A 26352-nucleotide genomic window follows, 5' to 3' on the forward strand; every position below is an offset into this window, starting at 1 on the left:
TACATTTTGGCGATAACCCTGAATCCAATTTAAAAAATCCCACTGGCTTTTTATGGAAGTAATCAGGATGATGCTAACTTCCAGGTTCGCGTAACTATATAATGTAGTTTCACAGTATAGGACTAGACAATGACAACTGTCACATTTTATCTGTTTTTAAAAAAAAAAAATCTATTTTACATTAGATAAAAAAGTTTCTTCAATTTATCTTTGAACGATTGTAAACCCTCCAATGAAAATCCACCTCATATTCCCTGAACTGTCTTGTCGAGCCCAAACCATAACAAACAGTCCAAGACCCCAAAAAAACAACCCTAAAAGTATGCAGGCATCAGTATGGGCCATTTAAAGGCAAAATATTAAGATATATGGTCATTGTCAACAAAAATAACTTTTCCAGGTTAAAGCTCATGTATGATTTGTCCTGCTCTGTTTGCACTGAATGGAAAGTTCAAGCCTGCTGACAGCTCATTCAAAAGGATAGTGAGTAACACATTCAACATGCACTACAAAAGCGCGCTGATAACTTGAATGAACACGGTCAACATTAGCCCTGCGGCAGAAGCAAACAGATCGTATTTGCTTCAGTATATTAGATTAATTGTACCAACTGAGGAACAACATAAACTGTCCGGGAAAATCTGCACCCAGCAACATGTTGTACATCAGTAGTCAAGAAGAAGATGGATATACACACTGTATTTCTCAGTGTAGAGTTAGACACAGGCACACCTGCTTATGAAAAGAACAACAGCTTCCTGTGGATTATGTGCCTTCCTCAGAGGTCTTGGTGACATTTAGTGTCATTGCAACCAATTTATGCACTTAAACTTAAAGAGAACTGTGCTAACTGAAGACGACAGCAGATTCTTCAAGCAGAGAAGAATTAAAACTATCAGATGGCTGGAGACAGACAGTATTTGTGTGCGTGGGACGGTAATATGAGGAACCCAGTGACTGTACTGACAGCCCTGTTATCTGTGGAGTTTGTGCTGTACACAATGAGTCTCTGTTCGCCGCAGTGGCTGGTTCTAACTCAGGGGGCCAGTGAGGGACTCTTTGCCCTCTGCAGCGCCTACGACGGCTTGTCCAGCTGCATGACGTTTCCAGCCTGGCTGGGTGAGCATCCATCATACGTGATGTCATCTTTTGTTTATGGAGATCATATTTTCTGGATTTACTGTGATGGCGAGCAGTGACTTCTCTGTAAACAATTAAACAGGTTCAATCAGCTGTACTGCCAGGTAGCTGGATATGTTATATTACACCGTAATGTACAAGCTGGTTATATTTTGTCTTAATAATCTGAAAGTATTCAAAGTTCAAGTAAAAGTTATATCATACATACACTTACTGGATGATTTTCCTGTAAGTAACTAGTGACTATCAAATAAATATAGTGGAGTACAAGTACGGTATTTGCCATCCAAAATGTGGTGGAGTGGGTGTATAAAGAAGCAGAAAATGGAAATACTCAAGTAAAGTAGAAATACCTCAAAATTGTACTCAAGTAGATCACTTGGGTAAATGTACTTAGTTTACATTCCAACAGTGAAAGTAGCTATTGTCAAAAAAGTGAAGTTAAGTAAAAAGTACAATATTCCATTCCAAAATGTACTGGAGTAGAAGAGTAACAGAAAATGGAAATACTCGAGTAAAGTACAAGTACCTCAAAAATGTAAACATAAGTTTTATCATGTTAGCATGAAAAATGATGATTTAACATGCTAAGCGTAACATGTTTAACCTTGTGTTAACTGCGTGCTACCAAGCTATGCTACCAAGCTAAAATGCTACCATCCTGTCATATTAACAGGAAAGGTATGTGCATGTTAAAAGGCTAACCATAGCCTGCTATATGTCATACCGGCGTGCTGCTGTAAGCCTGTTTGATTGGCTAAAAGCTAAAGTTACATGCCGCTCAGCTGAAAACACAAAATGGCCGACCGACGCAGACAGGCCGCAACAGACGACAGATGAAAGACAGGATAGATGTTCACCTGTAAGACATATGAAAGGGGTTTAGAAATGTGCATATGAACAGATAGTTAAAGCACAATCACTAAGTATACCATTTTAAATCGTCTTCTTACAGGCAACTACAGTTTGTCCTGGGTGTTTCTGTCTGCTTCCAGTCTGCTGTCTCTGACTGCTGTGCTCATAGTCAGACCTGCACTGAACAGAGGGGAGAAGGCCATCGCTGCTGTGGTCCTCAACATCATCTCTGGTACAAAGCACAATTTAAACCTGTATACAGATAAATATCATTCAGCGTGTCCATATACAAACTGTCATGCACCAGGCAGCTCCTAATAATCAACCACAATTACTGAATTTAAATGTTGGGGTGAACTGCTCCTTTAGTCTAATGGGGCATTTCATTTAATACTTCCTGTCATCTGCAGTTGCTCTCTGCGCTGGCGCCCTGGTCGCCTTCTTGGTGTCCGTCGAACAGCAGGACCCGGAGCTGCTGCAGCACCTCGGCTGGACCTTCTACATCTGCTGCGGCACCCTCTTCTACGCCTCACTGGTGACCGTCCTGCTGGGGGTCGTTCACGGTGACGGCGCAAGGGTTGAACCGGCTGTGAGGAGGGCTGTGGGTCTGTCTGTGATTGCAGCCTGACAGACAGACAGATGGGAGAATAATCTCAAAATGACACGTATTTATTTACAAAAGGTTCCTGGTGATGCTTTAAAAGAACAGTGTTTAGTGTAGCACCTTTAAATTCACATTTTAATATACCATCCTACAGAAGATACATGTATATATATGTATATAGATAAATATGTATCGTTTTTTTTTTTTTTATTGGTTAGGAACATCATGGAACTGTAATGTAAAGGCAAACACTATAACACCTTTTATTATTCAATTTGCTGTTTTTAAGTTTGTGATTGCGTAACTTAAAATATACAACACCCTTTCCTGAAAATATCCAAACCATATGTTACATATTCAAATGTGGTGAATGAAGAAGTAAAACAGCTGCCTTTCAATCTGATGTGACCAGTGAAGGAGGAGTTCAGTTTGCATCCAGTGATGATCACAGTTTCAGCGTGTTCTACCACTTCCTGCTCCCTCCTGTCTGCATATCCAAAACTTCCTGTCCTCCTGGTCACGCTGGCAGTGGCACCCACGTGTTTCACAGTCACAGCACAGAAAAACTGCACAAATAAATGTCTGATTCCAACCAAATATATGACAATATACTTTCTTTTTTTTCTTTTTTTTTTTACTTCACACCCTGTCCTAGAGCTCATCAGAAAAAGTCGAAGTTGCAGCAGAAAGAGGAGACTAATAACAATTCAAAGCTCTAAAGAAAGACGGTACATCTTGGTCACACAGCTCCTCCTGGTGGCGAAAGCACCGAGCTATTATGCAACTTGAACATTTTCACTGTGGCTGACACTGAGGTGACCACGAGAGGCTCAGTCTGCAACACACACTGGAAGGTTACCTTTTGATTAACATAGCTTCTACCCTTACAGCTGGGTTTGTGGTCACAAAGATGACTACCTTCACAGTGTGTTTATAGACGAGAGTATAAAAATAGGGTGTTTTCGTACTGAAGTGCAGCAGGGAGGTTTATTTATAGTTCTGCAGTGAATTAAACTGGTTTAATCGTCATTGCTCCTCTGCACTGTTTTTTATGTATTTCAGGGGTGGTAAACGGAAATTTTTAACAAAACTGTAAGCGAGAAAGAGCTCATTGTATGGCTTTTCTTTTGCATTCAGGCGGGACAAAATAGCGCAGAGTGCTGTCAGGAAAGCAATGTGAATACTACAGCACACTTTCATATCTGATGTCATGCAGAACACACGTAAATAAGCATATGTACTCAAATATCATACTTACGTACATTTGAGGTACTTGATCTTGAGTATTTCCATTGTCTGTACTTTTCACTGCTCTCCAGTAATTTAAGCAAATGCTCCAAAGATCAGATTAGCATCTGTACCTAAACCTAAATATTACTTATAGTGAAGCTTTACAAAAAGCAATTAAAACAGCAAAGTGTGACCACTGAGGCGGAACAGATTTTATTTCCTCTGTGCATACATAACATATCAGGACACATACAATAGCCCAAGACAGAGGGTGATTATCTTTCTCCCAAAGTAGCAGAGACAGAGAGAATTTCAACAAGAGGCTTGTTAAAGACAAAACACAGACATTTGTTAGTGATAATCAATCTACATAATATATTTGACCTGTGGATTTAATGGATTACTGTAGTGTAAACTGTGAAGCTAACAGGAAGGAATTTTACAAAAACGAGTCCAGCGGATGGTCCCTGAAGGGAAGAGAGACAGACTGAGGTTCCTCCTTGGAGCAGATCGACACACACGTTCTTACAAATTTTCATTACGTCAAATCCAACAAATGTAATAATACTGAGTCATCATGGTTCAGGCAAACATAGCCAATAGTTTGCAGTAAGTTTTTCAACACAGGGAATGTATTTTAAGAGTGTCTTGTCCTGCAGCTTTGAGCTTTGGCCTTTTACACTAGAAGCGAAAAACAGTTACAAACATAATAACACGAAAATGGCAGCTAGGCTTAAACTATCCAGTTGCATGAAATTATGTTTTTGATTTGACAGGTTTTACATTCCAGATCATCTCATGTGACTGTACAGCCCCGCCTTTTCCTTGTATATTGTTTATCAAATAAAGATAACTGAAAGCAAAACTAAACAGAAAGAACGACTGCCACTGCCAGGAAATTAAAGATGGAGGAAGGCTAAGCTTTCAGAAAACATCCTCAAAATACAGGGAATACAGGCCAACTTGTTGGAGGACAAACATAAACACAATATGAGGATGACTGGTACAGTGCTAACATCATGATCTTTGGGTTTGTTGTCATTCTCCAAATATGCTCGGCAGTTAAATCACCGAGGGAAGATCTGCAGCCAAGGGGCTTTTTGTGCGTGTGAGCAGTTGGCATCTAAGAGGGGAGGGGTGTCACCAGGATCCATCAGACTCTTCCAGACAGGCAAAGAGCTTCTAATTCAGGATTAATCTTCACTTTGCACCAGCGGCAATGAATTCCTAAAGAAAACACAGAAAACAGCCGTGACTTTCAGGACTTGGCGTTGACACCGAGGTGCTGCCGATCAGTAACATGTAGTTTATATTAAAAAAAAAAAAGTAACAGCAAACACTTGGAATCCTCCAGTTTGTGGTGGTCAGAAAGACCCTACAGATTTACAGCAGGTTTGTGGAAATCATCTAAATAAATCTGTGGAAAACAAACTATCCAATGTGGACTTTATCCCCATCACGTTACCTGTTCTACGTAAACCAGATTCCTTCATTTAGTGCCGTTGTACTTGACCTCCTTTCCACATTTCTGCAGCGTCTGCATGAGAACTTCCGCGTCTTTGTCGGACTCGATCCACACCAGCTTCTGAGGCAGGTCGATCTCAAACGTCACACCTGAGTGCACAGAAGGACAAAGAGGCGCCTCGTTTGATTCCAAGAAGCAACAGAAGGCGGCTCTAGTTCTCCGACAAAATTAAATCCACTAACTACCATCGTGAGTTAATGAGATCTGACAGCGTGAGAGCATCTGAAGGGAAGTGTTTATTTCGGGGCAGTGTGTTTAACAAAACAGTGGTTTCGCTGTAATGCCGCCGACTGACTCTGAGTCCGAGTCTGGTCTGAGCTAGAAGACAGAAGTGTCTCTTCCAGACCAAATGAACGTTTTTGCCACTGCATCATGTGACACGTCGGCTGACTTGACATTCAGAGCCAAGAGGTCACGGGGCAGCGTGTGATACAAGCCGCCTTGAAAGGCTATTAAACTGAACTTTTACTTTTACTGGATCCTGTGAAAGGACAGCAGAGAGAGCTGCTTTAACTTCATCTTCAGTCATCTAACATTACATACTTTCTAACAAAAGGTAAACGTGATATTACAGAGTTTTGAAGGGTGGTATCTAAAAGGTACACACTTGCATTAGATGTTTTGCTGATAAAAAAAAAAAATCCACTTAATGTGTGTCAAGCAGCAGCGAGAAGCAACAAAATACGAATACTTTGTTCTTGTACTTAAGTAGATATTTCAGCTATCTGTACTTTTTATTATTCTGGCATCTTCTGACTGTTCCTCCCTATATTTGAACACAAACATTTGAACTTTCTCCTCCTCACATTTTCAAACAAAAGGCTTGTTACTATAGTTTGAACGCATTCAAGGGGAATTCTGGCTTCTTTTTATTTGGCATCATCGCACGCCGCCTTCCCAACATCACAGGACCTGTCAGTGCACATCACGCACGGCAGACTTAGTGGCACAAATCAAAGACGGACGAAGACGGAAAACAGACAGAGAGGGAGAGTGGAATTCGGAGAAAAGGCAGTGAAGTGCTTCAGAGGGATCATGTTTACTGTCATACTCTGATTGCATTTCAGAGCCTGTACTTTATCGCTTTTGCTCGAATAAAGAAGTTGAATCTGTACTTTTTACCAGAGTCTTCTCTTCAACAAGTTTCTGTGCTTCGAGTTGAGTAGAGAATGTGCGGACCTTTGCCCCCTTTGGTATCAAGATAAAGCAACAGCTGCAGCTGGTTTTACAAGTAAAAATTAGAGTTACACTAATCGTAATTTTGTTTTTTTAAGATCAGCCAGAACATGTTGATGGCTGATCATCTGTGCAACAAATGATCAGCCATAAACACATTCGAATATGCCAGTTAAATTAATATGAGGTGTCAGCTTGCAGTTACTCTTGTTACGCAGGTAAACTGTTCGAAGTAGTTTGGCTTTATCAGGAGAATTGTGTTACGAGAAATGTGACTAAAGGAAATATTCTTTGTTAAAGGATAATGCTATGTAGTTGGTATGACAGCATTAGTGGATGGCATGACTGGACAATATCCAGTACTGTACAGCAAAAGGCATAAACTGATCCTTAGTATAGGATCAACTCTGTGTGGCTTTCCTCCTCTTCTATAACCTTGAGGAGAATAAGACAGGTGACTTCTCGGTCTCACCTTCCAGCTTGTTGAGGACTCTGGTCACAGCTCCTGAACAACCCTCACACGTCATCGCCACCTCAAACTCGTGCTTCTGTTGGAGACGTATCAAATAATGCGCTGTTATCTTACTGCGTCACTTGTCACTTGACTTCTTGCTTAATATTCATCATTAATTGAATCATAACAGAATGTAATAAAACAATTACTCATGGTCATATTCTGTGAGATAAGAGAAACAGTGGAGTTAACATGTCGGTACCAGCTTGAAGACCACTCCTGTGACGTTAGACCTAGCATGATTGACGTTGCACTTTCTTACAGCGCTTGCTGAAATGCGTAATTACTGCTAAACGTATATGCTGATCAATTCAGGCCATTGCTCAATCAAGTCAAAGACAATCGATCGGTCCTGGCCTATCCGTGGTATCAATGGAAGCAACTGTTAACATATAACGCTAACTATTTCAGCCGACTACAGCAAGTTTAAAAGCTAACTTGAAATAGCACTAGGCTAAATGCTGTTTTAAGCTCTCCATAAAGCAGAAATACCGGGTGTGACTCACGGGCATGTTTGAAACGTTGTGGCGCAACCCTGCTGTGGACTTTCACCTCCGGCTGACTCGAAAATGTTGCAGAAAATGTGAAAACTTCCAGAAGTGATCAGTACCTGCTTTAGCTCGGCTGGTCGCTGTCAAGCTAGCTCTGATCGACGGATCTACCGGATTTCCGGTTTGGAAAAAATTGCACGGTTTATTTGTACCATCTCGTATTTGTTTAGGTGCAAAGGTTTTTTGCAGTATAAAAACTGAAGTACATTTTAGAATAAATATTTTTATATTTGCTTTGTTTCATGATTGGCTTGCCGGTTAAATGTTAATTCCTTTCACTTTTGCTTTTATTTTGGCTAACTTGACGCACAGCAAATGATCACCGAAGTGATGTTTCTCTTTTTATTGGACATTTAAAGGCCTTTGTTATATGCCTGTTCTTTTTAGTTATTTATTTGATAATGGTAAGGTAAAAAAAATAGTATGTCTACACATTTCGACACAAGTAGACAAACTGGCATATGCTTGTATTAAAATGCATTTTAATTTGCTTTGTTTTACGATGTATATTAAATGAAAACCCCTTTCACTTTTAATTTTATTTTGGCTAACTTGACGCACCGCGAACTGTAACCCGGGTGACTTGACCGGATGTGCCTCTTTTTATTGCGCATTTTGAACCCCTTTGTGATGGTATTTTCTTTCTGATTTGCTTTTCTAAAATAATACAGCAGCAGAGGAGCGGATACACGAGAGACAAACTGTGTAAATAACCTTTAAAAAGAAAAGCAGTCTGGTCGCCCCGCCCCGCCACGGGTCACAAAGCAAGCGCTTCCAATCCGCAACATTTTTCAAAATAAAGACCCTTTCAGTAGTGACGCTGGGTTTTCTGAAGAAATACATACATCACCACTGAACAAAACTTACTTTTATCGTAAAGTGTAAAATAGAAATTCAATTTCAGTCAGTCAGTATTTTTGCTTTATTGCCATTACACAGTGCAAGGTTTCTCGAGACGTCAAATTCACAAAGATGTGTTTACATCTTCCCAACAAGATGAAAAGTTGTTTTCCTTTTTTTTTTTAAATATGACTTTTAATTGGTGAAATATAACGATATAACAAACACTGTTATAGTTATAATCCGTATCTATGGCAACAGTTGGTCTGACGCCACGATACACCTCGGTTTCGGCCGGGTCACATGACCACACCGCTGGTTCTGTGACGAGAGCAGCCGAGTCGACTCCTGCTCTGCTTTCAATCGGTGCAGTGTCACTGCGCTGCATTCAACTAGATATGACAACGATATGAAAATAAGAGGTCTGCGGCGAGGTTAGCCTCTTGTAAAAGAGACCAGGAGAGCACGGAGAAGACACGGTTTAACAGAGGTAGGTTGTTAGTCGGTTTGTACAGCCTGTTTGCTGGGTGTTTACGGACACAAAGATGGCATCGATACATACAGTTAGCTAACGTTGGCTAACCAAGGTTTATGACATGCAGAATTAGCATAGCTGCTTTATAGAGCTCAGGCAACACAAACTGCTATGATTCCATCCAAGTAACACGTTATTATTAGTGTGTAGCTTCTTGCTAACATATTTAAGCTAATGCTACTCGCAGTTTAGCTCTCCGTTTCTTGCTATTTCGGTCCCCTCTCTACGTGTCTCTCCGTCGGAAGCAAATAGCATCTAAACCATTATTGCACAACTGCTATCTTAGCACAGCACAATTAATCATAATCTGAGGTGAAGGTTGTCGTTTCCTGGCTAGATCCTGTCATGAGTGATGTTTTCTCCCGGGGTGTCTGCTTAAACATCCTGTCTACTGAGACAGACACTGTCTCCTGGCCAGGATTATCCGGTCGTGTGTGTTGTTGTGCTGTCATTCAAAGGACACACTTCTACTTTTAAGTAAAATATGAGAGGATTAAAGAAGAAGGGTGAAACGTTTTTTGACCCCGCCCTGGACAAACAAGGAATGTGTTGTTTGATAGCTTATCATCTGTAAACAGGGGCCGCTATCTGTTTTAATACTAGCATTCAGACCTTTGAATGTAAAGGTCGCTATTGGCACCTAGTACTGCGCCTAGTACTAGTGACATTAAAGTGCCATCATGGGCTCTCATATTGTGATTATTTTGACCGATATTGCAATTTTGTTAGGGTTCTCAGTTTATATGTATGATCATTTTTTGTATCATGAATAGGGATAAGAAGTAATTAAGTAATTTATTTTTCTTTTTTGTGCTGCCTTCACAATTGAATACCATTTATTAATCAGCAATGATACATGAAATATGTTGGACATTTTTCCATCAGAAAACGTTTTGCTATTTTTGATGCAAACCCAGAGTTAAGGTTAACATTAATTTACTTGAATGATAATAGACACAATGATAACTTTATTTTATTTGCTCCAATTAACGTTTGGAAAATCCAACCCATATTGAGACTGCTTAATGTCTAGATGTAATAATATTAGTTTGTGTGGCGTGTCTTTTGTATTTTTTAGATTACAAGTTGTATTTTCATTAAATACGATTTCTCATAACAGTATTTTATATTTTATCGTGATACATTTGATAAACAAGTGTTTATAATTGTAACAAGACACTTTATGATGTATTTGTGTTCCCCTCTCTGTTTTCACACAGAGACTCTGCATTATTGCTGCAATGAAGGCTCGCCTTCATGCCACCATTGTTTGTTCACATTGAACCAAGCAGCAGTGGCATGATGCCATTCCACTGTGCCATATTGTACAGCACACCAAAAGCGATGTGGTGGTACACATCATATTGTTGAGATCTGATTGTTCCTTTGACTTTGTAAATCTAAACCAGTATCTGCTGGCTGTTTATAAGCATATGGATGCTGTTATGAAGTGCTGTGATTGAGGTCCTGACCCACCATGCATTGTGGACAGTGACAAAGTTATGTTTTCTGCTCTAAATTACATCAAATAATCGGAGTCGGTAAATAGTGGACCCTGACTCTCACTTGCAAGGAGGGATCCTGTTTTCTGGGGGAAAGTTCATCGATGTTTTGGCTGGGAGGGCCAACTGTCGCTTGGATTTTTTTTCAATACAAGTTGCCAGAGACAGTAACTACAACTACACAATAGTGGTAGGTGACAAAAACATAGTGAGTTGAAGTTTTTTGCTCTGAATTGCGTCACATAATCATCAGCATTCAACTACGGGAGCTGCCTGTCTTTCTGTGCGACAGAAGCTGTTTTTCTTGCAGAAATGTGACAAAGAGTTTGGTAGGACAGACAGGATGACAGACACTTTTCCATTATGTGATACTTCTTTTTCATATATAAGGTGCTAAAGACAAGACCTGCCACCACATTACTGTTGTTGGTCTTGTAACGTTGCTTTGTAGGTTGAAGTGTTATTTGTAAGTGAAGGCTGTGTTCAGTGTGAAGACATCTTACACACCCCTGTCCCCCGCTGCTGGCATTTCCATTCACACAGATGCTGTGTTGCTTCTGCTGCAGCTCTGTTATTACCTCTGCTGGTGGATCAGAGGTGGAACGAAACTGTCCCCCCATTCCGCCTCTATAACTTTCACACAGATGGCATGACGAAAAATGTTTGTCAACAACCTTTTTTCCGTGATGAGACGTTGACAAGCTAAAAATACATATTTGATTATGAAAACTATGAAAAAATGCATGTTTTGTTTTTGTCGAGGAAGGGAGACGTGACTCAATGTTATCGGACTTTAAAATAATAATTTTTTTATCACATTTGTACGTATATTTTTTCAGTCAAATTATAAACATAACATACCTGTCATGGATAGATAATGCTGTCCCAAACTGCAGGGAGTTAGTGACAACAACATGATGCTTTTGGCCGGAAAAAAGGAATGACACTATCTATGGACACACACAATTTATGATTTAGCTTAAGTGAAAACACAGTGCAGTAAAGGTAGACTGAGAGATGACCCGTGGCTTGAGACTGAATGTTTTTCTAATGTTAATTAAGCATAAATTTGCTAATGTCAGGTCAATGTTGGGCTGTGTTAGCTTGTGGCAAAAAATAACTAGCCAACCGCTTTGGTTTTGCCTGGCTGGAGGCCAGTTTTTCACACAAGAAGTTCTCAGTTTTGGGGAACAATTGATGAAAGAATGAGCCTGACCTCCAAGCTAATGTTGAGTCAGTGTCAGTTTGCTAGCATCAAAGCTTGTGAGTGAATCAAGCTAATTTCACAATTAACTTTATAACTTTTCAAGGATAAGTAAAAGTTTTGGTTTACCAAAATTAATTGCTTTATCATATACTGTCTTTATTTTCACATAAAACTTATGGGGAGATGTGTGATATATTGCTGCTGTAACGTTTTTGCCTGCAAAATTGTTTGTTTCTATATTGGGACAAACGGCTTGTTATAATGCTGGATCTGTTTTTACTTACTTTACGAAAGGGCAGTTTGAGCATGACATTGCAGAAACTATCTTGTCAAAGTGTTGTTTCTGATATGACACAGCAGGTATTTGTATTACTTCTTAGCTCTGTAGCCAGGTAGGAATATTAATCGACTAATTTTTTCACCAGTAGTGTTATATTAATAGTATTTCTAAGTACAAGATACACTTCAGCCTCATCAAACAGACTGACATGTTTGACAAAGAAATCTTCAAACATGAAGCTTCTTTTTATCATGCAGAGGCTTATAAGTCTAATGAGCTCAAAAGAGAGGAAACATTTTTGACAAAAACGTATGACTTTTTGTTGACTTTAACCTGACTAAAACTATGGAGGATATAAATGACTTGTGACTATAGCTAACAAGCATTTTCGTTTAAAGACTGAAAATGCATCTAAAATGGCTGCCAGAATGAACACTGCTGCACCAGGACAGCTCTGCAGCACTACACTACTTCTTTATAATGCCATTTGTCACACATTTTTTTTCACATTTAAAAAAAAAAATTTGCTGCTTCATGTAATTTAGACTTTGCACTCAGTTACATTGTGAATCTTAATTATATTTTTATTAATTGTGCGGCTTTAAAACTAATACAGTTTTAGTAATCGTTGTGCCTCAGGTTAAAATGGGCCTTCTTGACCTGGTGATAGGTAAGTGTTCAGGCTCCAGCTCGATTAATCAATATTGAAATAATTATTAGCTGCAGCCCTGATAAAAATACATAATACAAAAAAGTATTTCATAATTCATAATTTTTGTTTTCAGCAAATATATAAATGCGTAAAAGACTGCGAAATTAACTAAAGTTTATGTACACTCCCAATAGGCTGTAACACCATTTTAATGTCTTAAAATGCACAAGTTACCTTTGCTGAAGGTGTATCAATATTTTTTTCCGTCTTAATTCATGTCTTGTGAAAACCTGTAAAGTAAACATCAGTATACAATTCTCAGCATCCTTTTTGTTTCAGTTTAAAGTCCTGGTGTGTGAAATTGCACACCATGCTGTTTGCATTTCAATGGTGCTCAGTTTAGTCGTCTCATATCACAGCATGCTGTGAAAGTTGCTGTGTAGCTCATAATTGGGACACTGTCTGTGTCTGGTCACATGGTAGTAGTTGTGGAATTCTCTTCTACTACTTGTCTACCCTTTTTACTGTTTTAAGAAATACACTTTTTTCCTGAACACATGATTGGTCTAACATGATAAGAAGCTCATGCCATAAGCTCGCCTGTAAAATCAGCACACACAAAACGTGCTGTGACACGAGCCTCATTCCTACTGTGGTTTGGATGCAGGATTAGTGCACCAGTTCCCCACCGCAGTCTCAGTGTGAAAGTTTCAGATCCAGCGAGGGGTGAAATTTCGCTCCGGCACAGATCCGCCTCTGGAGGTAGTGTCAGGACCGCATTATTGCGAACCGAACCAGTGTGAACGGATAAGCTGGCTTTGCGTATCGAGGGCGTGTCGATCGTACAGTCTGATAACTTACTCAACTTAATAAAGAGAAATTTCCCACAAAGCAACGTTACATGACCAAACAAAAGTAACGTAGTAACTGTCTTTGGCAACTTATATGAGGAAATAAAAATACCACAGCTGTATGTGGAGAAGCGTCTGTCCTCCTGTCTGTCCTACCAACCCTTCATCACATTTCTGCCTGAAAAACAGCGTCAGTCACCAGCAAAAAACTTTTACTCACCGAGTGTTTGTGATGAAAATAAATCTCTGCGACGGTCAGCCATCCGGACCGAGGCTTCAGTAAACTTTCCCCCAGAAAACAGCCTCTGTCCTTGCGAGTGACAGAGTCAGACAGCGTCCAGTTTAGTGATGGCGATTATGTTATTATGTAAGTTAGCGGGAAAAATGTAACTTTGTCACTTTCCAGGATGTTTGGTGGGTCAGTATCTCAATCACTACACATTATAACAGCATCCATATGATTATAAACTGTCCTTGGGTTAAGATTGACACCGGGGATACCCCTTGAAAACACACTGATGTCATCATCATGATGTGTACCGTCACTCCTCTTAAGGAGCCGCAGCACCGGCTTTCTGTGTGAATTACACAGCGGTTCATCTTAAAAGCGGAGATGCTTGGCTCTGTGTGTGGCTCTGTCTTCTCCGGTGTGAAAGGGGCTAAGAATTCTAAGGAAGTGTTCTTACTAAAGTTGGGAAATACAAACTTAAAAAAATGTGACATAGTCAGAACTGTTTTGCTGGCCTCAGATGAATGGACAGGTGGACAGCAAAGCCTTTGTACAAATCCTCGTGTGATTAGAGGAAGCAGCAGCACAGAGTTCCCACACACCCTGCTTGAACTTGCGGCCCTCCTGCTGTTCTTATGTAACAGCATGGCTCAGTGCGCTGTGGTTAAGTGCCCTGCTCAAAGACCATCACATTAGTCCGCCAGCCTTTGAGATGACAGGGTTGATCGCTATAATTCCGCATTTCAGCATTGCTTCTCATTGATACAATGTTTGCCTCATAATCGCAAAATGACTAGACAAGAGTTACAGAACTATCCCCTGCCTTACCATCAGACTACAGAGGAGCTCAGGCTGACCAAAACACCACCATATAAAATTGTTCATTCATTTGTCATTTAAAAGGGATGCAAAAACAAAATTGAGTTTTGAGTCCTTTTTTTTCACTACAGCCAAAAAAAAGATTTAATATGGTGGAGTGATGAGAATGAGGAATGAAGCTGCTCTATAGTCTGGTGCTATGGCAGCAGATACTTCTGTATCTTGTGCTGGATGGTGTTTAGCGCCAACATAGAGGAGGTGTGACTGCCAATCCATACCGTCTGGGGTCTGATTGTGAGGAGTACCGATATCCATTTGCAAAGTGTTGTACTCATGCCCAGAGTGTTTTCCAATTACCTTAATGGATGACATTGTTTTGAAGTCAACAACCAGCACTGTGATGTAGCTGTTGTTATTCTTAGGGTGTATGAAGACTGCGCAAAGGGCAGTGGATATGGCATTCTCTGTATATGGCAAACATCATTTCATGATGATGAAACTGAAAAAGGTTAGGTTTGATTAAAAGGGAAAGCATTTTATTGAAAGCGCATGATCCTTCACTGTAACTTCCTTTCACTGTGAAGTTACTCATCATGTTTTCCATCTGCTGCTAATTCTGACTCTGAATGACTGTCTTTGTTTTGTAGTGAGTTGCTGTCAATGCTGTATTTCCTGATCTCCCAGTGTTAGTATCTGCGAGGTCGGGAGAGACACCACCCGGCCGACCACTAAACCACCTGACCCAACATGATGGCCTCCAGTGATGTAGATATCCGAGGTGAAGGTAGGAATTACGTGCACTGTTTTTGTCAATATAACATTGCCTTCACTTCCTGGATTGAGATTGTAGTCTGTGTTTGGTACATGTATAATACACATAGACACAGTGGGATTATATATAATCCCAGTCGGCAGGTAGACAATGAATCATCAAAGCAGCTTTCAAGTGGTCACAACAACAATTGAAATACTCAACATGTGATAAAGGTACAATGGCAATAGTTTGAAGTAAACTAACTTCAAGATCCTGTAGCAGGTCACATGAACAGTTTATTGCCAATCAGATCAGTCGAGATTCTGGCAGTGTTTATCTTTGGGGTGAGGTTCCTTATGAGTCCACAGACTTATTCCATTCACTACTCCACAAATGTTTTGCTCTCAATATGGCAACATCAGTTGATCTGTTGATGTGTTAGGCTGAAAAACAGGAATGCAGGCTGAAATTGGACAATGATGCTCTGTTAGGAATAAAATCACATCAATAAAATCAGCGGTGAGTTGGAAAAATTATTGATACATAATCTGTGTAATTTGTTAAACTGTGTGTGCAGGAAGTTTGCCATCAGCGAAGATAATTTATGCAATGTAAAATGCCATAGGCTGAAGCTAATAATGGTGACCAGTAGTGTTGCACGGTAAACCGATACTAGAAAGGTACCGCGAGACCCAGCCGTTAAAAACAATACTTTTTCATGTTTTATTAGTATTGGTACTTTATGAACTTTGTGTGACAGCGGGGCAGCGTGTCTGTGAGCAGCTTCTCTCTGCTTCCTCACTGCTTGCAGACAGAGTGTGCGTGGTTTCACGGGGACAGACAGTCACAGAGCAGAGCGAGACAAAGTGGCATGAGTGCTCCTGCCGACCGTCCTAGGCTTGTTGAAAAAGCAGATGCATGGAGCGAAATATGGAAATAGTTTGAAAAAAGTTTTTGTTTTTTTCAGTATCGGTATCGAGATATTTTAGGCAGGTATCGCACCAAAGTCATAATTTTGGTATCGTGACAACACTAGTGACCAGCAAAAAAACTATTGTCTGCCTTGACATTTGGCTATCTGTGTGAGTGGAGTCAATGTAAAGGGAACTTCATCTTTTATTTATTTTTTTTATTTGTATTATTTATGTGTTGTAATTTTCTTTATGGCCAAAAGATGAAAAGAAAGTGGTGGCAGCTTATTCTGTAAGTGATCATGTTAAATGGGCAGATTTTATCATTGTATATCGATCACAGGCCCCTGAATTGATTTGAAGGAAATCAAAATCATATTGTGGCAGACTTTGTGATATCTGCTAATATTGTATCCTTGTGGGAGAGCTAATAAATAACTATATCGTGAGTAAACTGGTTATTTATACCCCTATACGCCTGTGCGTTTATGGATCTCACAACTTAACCTCGTATGTTGGTAAACTTTATATATGCTGCAACTCACTGATATACAGATATATTGAAGGCTCCTAAAGATTTGCCCTCCTTAATAGAGCAGCCTCAACCTGATCAGTCATCCTTCTGGATCTACATTAACATCACCTTTATTTTATGAAATCTACTTGTATCAGATACGCTGTCCATGAATAGTATACTCTGTTATTTTGTTGTCCTGTTCTGTATTCGGGACATCTGTTGCATGTCTGTCCTGGGAGAGGGATCTCTCCTCTGTGGCTCTTCCTAAAGTTTCTTTTACCCCCAATACAAGTTTTTTTTTTAAATCTGAGAAGTTTTTCCTTACTAGAATAGATGGTTTAAGGACAGAGGATATCTTTTAATGCGGCAGTGTGATAGTGATTCTGGGCTGCATGAGTAAAATTGCTTTGATTAGATTAGAAAGCCCCTGGAGCCTGTTGCTGTATTGTCTGGTTTAGTGCTATTTTCTTATTTTTTCTCCTCTGAAAAAAACACTGCTTTATCATGACAGCAGTTTGCATATCTGCAGTCTGAGTCTTCTTGAGCCTTCAAGGTATCAGTAGCATTGTCTTGCCTAAAGAGAGTCAAGCTAAGAGGAGCATAGGGCCGTGACATTTAAAGACAAGCGTCAGTTTCACTTCAGTATTAGTTTTCACACCATGAGTAGAAATTCACCCTGCTGATGTGACGAAACATACTGTGCTTTTCTGCTGTGACTAGTTTTTTCTGCTTGTAAAAGGGTAATGAGAGTCATGAGACTCCACAGAACCTCAGCAGTCTGTGTGGTTAAACTGTGACATGTCTCATAATTAAACACGTCTATCAACAAGCAGAGGTCAGTTTCTGGATGTAGCTGCAGTCTGAGACATTTTGGCGTATTAGAAAATGATGAACAGCCAAATCAAATGATTGTGTGTTTATATCAATCTGCTGGTTGGTAGCCTGGCAGAAAGACGAGCCAATTAATGTGTTCTGGAAGACATGAAGTGATTTTAATTACCTACAAGTGTTACTGATTTAGTCCATTTATCTGTTTCTCACCTTATTGTTTAGTTTTATTTGTTAGTGAAAATTGTTACACATTTCATCATAGTTTTTATTTTAGTACTTACTATTCAGTATTGGTCTTGTTTCTGACAAATATCTGTCTATGTACCATGTGCACCTGCATGCAGAGCCCTCACGAGTCAGAGAAGAAAATGTGTTTATCCCATTGTGAATCTTTTAACAAAATGCCCTGAGGTCCCAACATAATATCAGAGCTACCTTGTGACACATATCCACATATTATTCTCTTTTTTTCTACCCTCTCTTCTTCACCACAGGTTCTTTGTTTTCAGACCAAAATCCATCAGAAATGGATGCTCTTTGTCCCTCTCCACCTGGACCTTCCAGACCACAGCGCAACTATGAGAGGATTGGAGAAGGGACGGGGACCTCGTAAGTATTGTAAAATCTAATATGCACTCAACAGTCACAGCAGGGACAGCTAAATGGTCAGAAAATCTCATAAAACCTGTTTTTGCTCGTCCTCCCAGTTTCTGTCAGACTCTGATCCACTTGTTGAAAGGGAACATCGGTACAGGGCTGCTCGGTCTGCCCCTGGCTGTCAAGAATGCAGGCCTGGTGGTGAGTACACAGAGATATACCATCCGATCACATCAGGTCACATGACATGTGTTCTGGAAACATGAAGTTAGATTCTGTTCCTGTCAAATACTCATGACATAGAGCAGATGTGGTGAGGCTGGTGGTGTTGCAGATAATGGAGCAATGCACAGTCAGCGTTGTGTGCACTTTCGTTTTGTATACAGTGTGGTTGTATGCTTGTAATTATCAGGGCTGGTATTTTGCCTTCTTGGTGTTATTTTTCTCCCCCGAGCGCTGACACTTGTTAACATAGTTATGCAGCTGTGGTTGTGGTGTGAAATCATTTACTTGTTGCATTAAAGTGAAAAAATGTCATCAATTTAGTGAGACAGGCTGTAAAATTGATTTGCATAGTGTCTGAATATAGAAAAATGAAAGCTTTCATGTTGACTCAACGGATGTACTGCTTACTTGGCTGATAACTTTAGACAGAGGCTCTGACAGAGGCTGTGATATCATATATATGTATATTTTTTTATATATATATATATATATATGTATATATATATATATATATATATATATATATATATATATATATATATATATATATATATATATATATATATATATATATATATATATATATATATATATATATATATATATATATATATATATATGGACTTTTGGACCTGTCTGTGTTTCTCTGTGCAGCTCGGACCAGTCAGCCTGCTGTGTATGGGTGTCATCGCCGTCCACTGTATGAGGGTGCTGGTAAAATGTTCACGCCACCTCAGTGGAAAGTAAGTAAAACACTTGAAAACCATGATCTGCACTGTCAACATACTGCTAATGATATCAGCTCCACCTCACAGAATACATATCAGGACTTTATGAACATGCACACACAGCAAACACGGATGTTTGCCTCTCTGTCCTGTTTTGGAATTGCCTGGAAATGTTTGGTTAGATCAATTGATGCTTGTCTGTGTATGATAAAGTTTGGTCAGTTTGCAGCGTTTTAAAACAGACAAATACCCCGACAGTAAGTGCATATTACACCTGTCCATATCCAGTTGGAATGTGACTGTAACTAGGTTACCCTAATTGGTACTTTCCTGCAGCCAAAAACATTAAAATGAGCATAAGGGTCAGACTCAAAAGACAATTACAGGACCAGGTCTGTCTTCTTTTTCCAGCTCACGACAAAGATTAAATACTTTGCCAAGATGTCTTCAATTCAAAATTTAAATGATCTGCACAGAGTCTCAACGTGTTTTGTCCCGTTGTGGTCAATTGGACACCAAAAAAAAGAGAGAAAATAGGGTTGAAAAATGCCAAAGGTAACTTAAAACATTATACTCAGGGCTACATGCTAGAACCACGGCACCACTGATGAAACAGTATATATAAGTGCTTAATTTTGGATTGTTACACTAAAACAATACCTGTTAATCCAATAATACCATAATGAGTCTGGCTCATTGACTAATAGCATTGCCTGCAACACAAACAGAGATATCGAAAGGCTTAAACGCTGTAGAACAACCTCTATATATCTTCATGTCACACAACTCTAAACCCGTTGCGTAATGAAAAAGTTCCTCTTCTCTGGGGGCAGAATCTTCCCTTGTTTGAAATGCTTTTGGGAAAAGTAGAATACTTTTTACTGAACTTGACAGAGAAAAAAAAAACAAGCTGAGCTAAATAGTGCTGTATTGAAAGTCCTTGTCCATGCGAGTGTAAATGATTCTTTCTTCCACTGCACTTGTTTGTTTCCAAAAACAAAGCCTGAAGATAATTTGTTGTCTCTACCTCCGTTTGCTCACAGCAGGTCCTCTTTGGCTTGTTTACGCCAGATAATCTGTCACTATGTGCGCTGTGAAACCGAAGCTTTCCGCTGTGCCAACACCGACTTGTTTGTTGTCGCTGGCTGACAGATTACACTCTATTTAAGTGCAGCTCTCCACCCTTTCTGACTGTGTTATTAACAGCATATTGACAGCGAGTTTCACAGCACACCCAAACTGAGGCTAACGTCAGCTCAACAAACATAATGTAACTGTGACCTGTGATGAGCTCCATCAATCAGATTATTGCTGTAAACGTCAGTTGTCCAATTTCAAGCCATCTAGTTATGTAACTAAACCAACAAGGCTATGAATCCCAAGAATATGATCCGTTATCTGTTTTACAGCTGTGGGTGTGTGACCACTGAGGTGATTAACACACTTGTGTGCACTTTAACAGGTTATCAGATTTCCATTAGTGTGTGTGTTTTGGCAACGCTGCCTCATGCGGTCCACCCGACCTGTCCACGGTGTCTCCCGCCCTTTGCCCTGTTTATGCAGGGATCTACAACAGCACCGCCCTGCCATGCTAAAGAGGATTAAGCAGACAGAGAGCATGAATGAAGAGCTCCTGCAGCAAGCCACAGAAATATAATGCTATAAGAAAAGTCACATATCAGTCAGAGAAAAAGAGAGAAGAAATGCTCATGGGAAAACACTGCTCTTCCTGTTTCTGAGGTTTCTTTATTGAAAAGTCATCACTTCCTCTTGTTCCCTCATTAACATGCAGCAACCACACGTTGCATTTACTAGTTACAAATATATAGTTACCCATCCTATTACATATTGATGAAAAAATATTTTATTTTCACTATTTTAGCTATTTTACCCAACCTGCCCCAAACTACCGACGTCAACCTCGTCCCCATTGAGCAGAGTTGCCAGATCATCCAAGTGAGTGGCACAGTCTCATTTTACTTGACCCCAGTAATTGGGCATGCTGGGGTCACCAAAGCTTCACAAGGGTCTAGAGGCCTTCTTGAGTTTAAGTGATGTAAGAAAACTTTTTCATAAAAATATCCAGTATGCCTACATCTGAGAGTTTCCTTCATTTATGTGAAGAAAACTTAATTATCTACGATATCCGCTTGATAAAAATCTCATGGGATAAACGCAAAGTGAAGACCAGAACTTTATGGTATGCTACACCATAGTTTCTACACTCACAAAGCCCTCACTCTCTGCTAAACAGCCTTGTCTGGCATTAGAGAAGAATGTTAATAAAACACCCAAAAGGTTTTCAATTTTGGAATTTGGATATTTGTCGTTTTTCTTATCTGATCTTATTCTCAGTCAACCCAGTACAGTTGTATCATCTACAATATATAACTTGAATTTATATTTTAGGCTTTTTGGAGGTTTTTTTTAGGCAGCATTCAGTGTTTGTGAGTCTCTGTAACTGTGTGACTGAAGCATGATGGTGCTGAAAAATAGGAAAATATAAGTAGATATTAAGACATACATATTATTCAAATAGTGGTGTGCCTGCAGTTGCAGTGTCTATACTCCTAAAGAGAGAATTGGATCCAAACAAACTTACATGACACTGTGTTCCTGTCCAGGTTGAGCAGGCCGTCTCTGACCTACGGGGAGGCCGTGCAGTACGGGATGGAGAATGTTTCATGGCTGAGGAGACACTCACAGTGGGGAAAGTAAGACAAATGTGTTGCCTTCTTAGTTTAAAGCTCACCATTAGAAAAGGATGAAATAATTTCTCATCTTCTGGTCAAGTCAACCCAATACATCATCTACATATTACGAAAAGAGTTGGATTCAGTAAGTTGCCTCATTTTAAAAAGTCTAACATATCCCAGTGAAGGGTTTTTCATTGGGATGTAAATAGTGTTTCAGAGGCTTCATTGTGATGAATATATATGTTATGCTATAAAGTCTTATGTTCAGAAGAATGTCATCATTTTTAAGAATATCTCTGGAAATGTTGCTTCATTTGGTAAAAAATGTTGGGAAATTTAAGATGATTGGTAAACTAAATTAATAGATGTTTTAATGTAGAGAGTCTAATTATCAATGCACAGCAGTCAGCTGAACAGCACAAATGAGAAATATGTCTACAGGCAATCATATAATTCAGCATTTCTCAGCGTTTTTTTTTTAAATATTCAGAAATATACAGATACATAAAGTGAAGCGTCCTAAAACTATTTCGTATGAAAATATCAACAGTTAAAGGTGTTGAAAATAAGCACAAAATACTATACAAATATATAAATTTTCTTACGTTTCTTCTTAAGTTACTTCATGTCCCTACTGTATGAATAAAGAGTGATGTATTTGCATTCTTAACCTTTATCTGACCTCTGTTGTCTCTCTGTGTCTCCTTCAGACAGACGGTGAACTTGTTTCTAATCATCACTCAGCTGGGCTTCTGCTGTGTCTACTTTGTCTTCCTCAGTGACAACATCAAGCAGGTTATAATCACACACGCACACACGTACCTACATACAGAATTAATAGACTTGAAATTAGAAAAAATATGATTTTAAGCACTATGATAAGATTTCTCTTGTAGTGTAATAGTTGGCCACTCCTTGTCAAACCACGGACAAGTTGTTTGTTGTGTCAACATCGCGTACAGGCTACTGTGTCTTTTGACCTTTTACTTGCACAACTCTGAATAGACTGTGGGGTAAATGTGGAGACCGAGCACTAAGTGTGTGAACCTGGTGTTGTTTAGTGTGATTATGGACTTATGGAATTACCTCAGTAAGGATACACACAAAGGTTATTTTAGTTCGCCTGGCAGTTCCCATAGTTACATAAGAGCATTTCTATCTATGTACTTGTGCTCACTAAGAGAACGAGGAGGTTCAAGTGTACGCTCAAAGTTAACACATACTAAACCGGACACAAATAAATGGTTCACTAGTGGTGGAGAGAACAGTAAGGATTTACATCCACCAGCTTTAACAGAATACATTTAACTGAACTCAAACAACATACGACAAATGTTACACAGGTGAAGCATCAAATATATTTCTTCTGCATACGTTTGAGATGGAAACAAACCCAACCACAGCTTTAGAGGATTTAGAGGAACTTCATTTGAGTTGGTTAATGTGAAATCTTGCTTCTGCTTCCTGACATTTTGAACTTCTCGTTACCTTTGTTATCTTAAATTCGAGGTGACAAACAGTATTTTTCATTTGCGCAAAAGCTATTGTGTCATACACTACCCGTCAAAAGTTTTAGAAAAACACAATGTTTCAAGTTTTTTATTGAAATACAAGCAATTCAAGTCCAATGAATAGCTTGAAATGGTACAAAGGTAAAAAAAAGGTAAGGTTACCCAAAACTGAAAAATAATGTGCATTTCAGAATCATACAAAAAAGCCTTTTTCAGGTAACAAGAAATGGGTTAACAACCTAAGACTGTTCTGCAGCAATGGAGGTTGATCAAGCCTTGAAAGTTGGTGCTACCAATTCCTACAGGTGTCCCTACTTGTCTTGATTACATACTTTTATGCAAACAGAGGGGGTTGTATGTGTAGGAACACACTGTGGTACCATATCCTTGTGAGCATTATTTGAACAGTATTGTACTGCAGAAAGTATTGTGTTGCTATTAAAATGGCGAGAAAAAGGCGATTAACAATGGAATAGAGACAGACAATCATAACACTAAAAAAGAGAAATTGTAAAGGAAGTCAAGGTGTCAGCGAGTACTTTCCTTCACCATCAAAAGGCACTCAGAAGCTTGGGGAAACTCTGACAGGAAGAGATCTGGCAGACCCAAAGCCACAACAGAATCAGAAGGCAAGTTTCCGAGAGTCAACAGCTTGCGTGATAGGCCTCTAAGCACAGCTTAATAGTGGTCGTAGTAAGCAAGTCTCAGTTTCAACTGTAAAGAGAAGACTTGAGTTGCAGGTTTGACAGATCGAGTTGCTGCAAGAAAGCCAGTGCTAAGACGTCAGAATAGGAAAAAGAGGCTCGTCTGGGCCATGAAACACAGCCAATGGACTACTCAAGACTGGAAGAAGCTGATATGGAGTGATGAATCGAAATTTGAGCTCTTTGGTTCATCATGCAGGATACCTAAATGTGAAACATCTGAAACCTGTTCTACCTCAGTACAGTTTAATTTGAATGTTGGGTGTTTGCAATTAGTTGAAATACATTTTGAACAGCTCTCACTGTCAACAAATTGAACATTTTTATGCATTGTATTTGGTTTTTGGTCCCTAAATTGTGGTTGTGGATAGACTTAATTGTAGTACAGGTTCTTACCACTAGATGGTGGGGTCTGTCTATTTTGGTCTTTTTTTCCCCAGCTGCCCAACAGCTGTACTTTGCAGAAGAGTATATTTCCTTTAAACAAGAAAACTCTTTGTTTTTTTGGTTATGTTGGTTACGGTCTTGTTGTTTTTTGTTACTTTTTCAAACCTGTTGATAATGTTGTGAACTAATAAGTGTTTATGAATTTCTTACATAAGTGATTGAGAAATAATTCAACACAAACTTAATCAATGACCATTTAGATAATGAGTTTACAATCCAAGATTTCTCCAGTAAACCTAGAAAAAAAAAATTGAGTGTAGATTCCCTACTTTTTTGGTTGTTTTATCAGTAACAGGAAATTATGGAAGGGAGAATTGTGAAGACTTCCTCAAAACATTTTCATCAACATCAAACATCAGTTACCTTCCTTTTCGTATTTACAAACTGACTCTTTCCTCCTTCACCAGGTGGTAGAAGCAGCCAACGCCACCACCTTCAGCTGCCAAATGAACCACACCAACCAGACCCAGGTGCTTGTGCCGAGCTTTGACTCCCGTCTCTACATGCTCTGCTTCCTGCCCGCCGTTATCTTGCTGGTTTTCACCCCCAACCTGAAGTACCTGGCTCCGCTCTCTCTGGTGGCAAACCTGGTCATGACCGCCAGCTTGGTCCTCATCTACTTCTACTCGATCACGGTAAACACCAGATCACTCTCATCTCTCTTTGTGGTCTGCTTTTCTCACCTTTCCTTCCTTTCATTCATGCTTTTTCTCATCTCAGCCTTTTCTCATCCTGACTATTTTTTTATGCACACAATGAACCAGATTGAATAGAAGGTTACAGCAACAATGTATGTAATTTGATACAGGTCATAAAACAGCATGTTCAGTTTGGATATTAGGAATTTTTCCAAAAGTAGCATTTCCTGATTAAAACATGTGGGATATGCCGATATAACTCAAGTTTTAGGAGCCCCCTTTAGACATGTTTGCAGCGCATTAGCAATGTGTGTCTCAATGCAGGGTCAAAAGAAAAGCCCACGTTACTGTTCAGAAAGAGAAACACACTTGCTTTTGAACATTACACTTGGTCAAATAGATTTTGGAATATGTGTGTGTAAGTATGTAATTAACACAAACACTGATCTTTCTAAATAGGTTTTTGAATAAGTGAAAGAGAGAAGTTGTGTTTAGACTTTCAAACAGTCCACCACAAGTGGAAAGATTTTGAAAAATAAATAAATAAATGAATACAAAAAAATCATATTTTGATGCAAAGAAGCAAAAAAGCACAAGCCATCCATCCATCCATCCATTGTCAACCGCTTATCCAAAATCGGGTCGCGGGGGCAGCAGCTTCAGTAGCGAGCCCCAGACATCCCTTTCCCCGGCCACATCGGCTAACTCTGACTGGGGAATCCCCAGGCGCTCCCAGGCCAGAGAAGAGATATAATCCCTCCACCTGGTCCTGGGTCTACCCCTAGGTCTCCTCCCAGTTGGCCGTGCCAGGAACACCTCCCTAGGAAGGCGCCCTGGTGGCATCCTCATCAGATGCCCGAACCACCTCAACTGGCTCCTTTCCATGCAGAGGAGCAGCGGCTCTACTCCGAGTCCCTCCCGGATGGCTGAGCTTCTTACCCTATCTCTAAGGGAGACCCCAGCCACCCTGCGAAGAAAACCCATTTCGGCCGCTTGTACCCGCGATCTCATTCTTTCGGTCATGACCCATCGCTCATGACCATAGGTGAGGGTAGGGACGAAGATTGACCGGTAGATCGAGAGCTTTGCCTTTCGGCTCAGCTCCCTTTTCGTCACAACCGTGCGGTGAAGCGCATACAACACCGCACCCGCTGCTCCGACTCTCCTGTCAATCTCCCGCCCCATCATCCCCTCACTCGTGAACAAAACCCCAAGGTACTTGAACTCCTTCACTTGGGGCAAGGACACATTCCCCACCTGGAGTAGGCAATCCACCGGTTTCC

At 39.8% G+C, this 26352-nt stretch overlaps 2 protein-coding genes across 4 annotated transcripts in view; one reads left to right on the forward strand and one right to left on the reverse strand.

Annotated features, from left to right (window-relative positions):
* Window positions 1–4016: 4016 nt before the first annotated feature.
* Window positions 4017–7726, reverse strand: atox1 (antioxidant 1 copper chaperone). The gene is made up of 4 exons (XM_030395944.1): window positions 7551–7726; window positions 7003–7078; window positions 5295–5443; window positions 4017–5056 (listed from the first exon to the last, which is right to left on the reverse strand). The coding sequence occupies exons 1-3, from the start codon at window positions 7554–7556 to the stop codon at window positions 5319–5321; spliced, it is 207 nt and encodes a 68-aa protein (XP_030251804.1). The 5' UTR covers window positions 7557–7726; the 3' UTR covers window positions 4017–5056; window positions 5295–5318.
* Window positions 7727–8729: 1003 nt separating this feature from the next.
* slc36a1 (solute carrier family 36 member 1) overlaps window positions 8730–26352 on the forward strand; it is a 49471-nt gene continuing 31848 nt past the window's right edge. For 2 of the 3 annotated variants that reach the window (XM_030395941.1, XM_030395943.1), the window contains exons 1-8: window positions 8730–8925; window positions 15158–15294; window positions 18018–18132; window positions 18231–18321; window positions 19000–19088; window positions 21698–21787; window positions 22480–22564; window positions 24839–25066. In XM_030395941.1, coding sequence (XP_030251801.1) covers window positions 15258–15294; window positions 18018–18132; window positions 18231–18321; window positions 19000–19088; window positions 21698–21787; window positions 22480–22564; window positions 24839–25066 — 735 coding nt within the window. In that variant the 5' untranslated portion in view covers window positions 8730–8925; window positions 15158–15257. The remainder of the gene's footprint in view (window positions 8926–15157; window positions 15295–18017; window positions 18133–18230; window positions 18322–18999; window positions 19089–21697; window positions 21788–22479; window positions 22565–24838; window positions 25067–26352) is intronic. The other variant, XM_030395942.1, reaches the window with a different exon arrangement.

This window comes from Sparus aurata, chromosome 18 (genome assembly GCF_900880675.1).
Source record: "Sparus aurata chromosome 18, fSpaAur1.1, whole genome shotgun sequence".
Taxonomy (NCBI): Eukaryota; Metazoa; Chordata; class Actinopteri; order Spariformes; family Sparidae; genus Sparus; species Sparus aurata.

Excerpts from the sequence above, each read along its gene's own strand:
- atox1 (XM_030395944.1), bottom strand. Across the intron at positions 5,444-7,002 it reads AGTCCTCAACAAGCTGGAAG|GTGTGACGTTTGAGATCGAC; the intron begins GTGAGACCGAGA and ends CTGTGCACTCAG.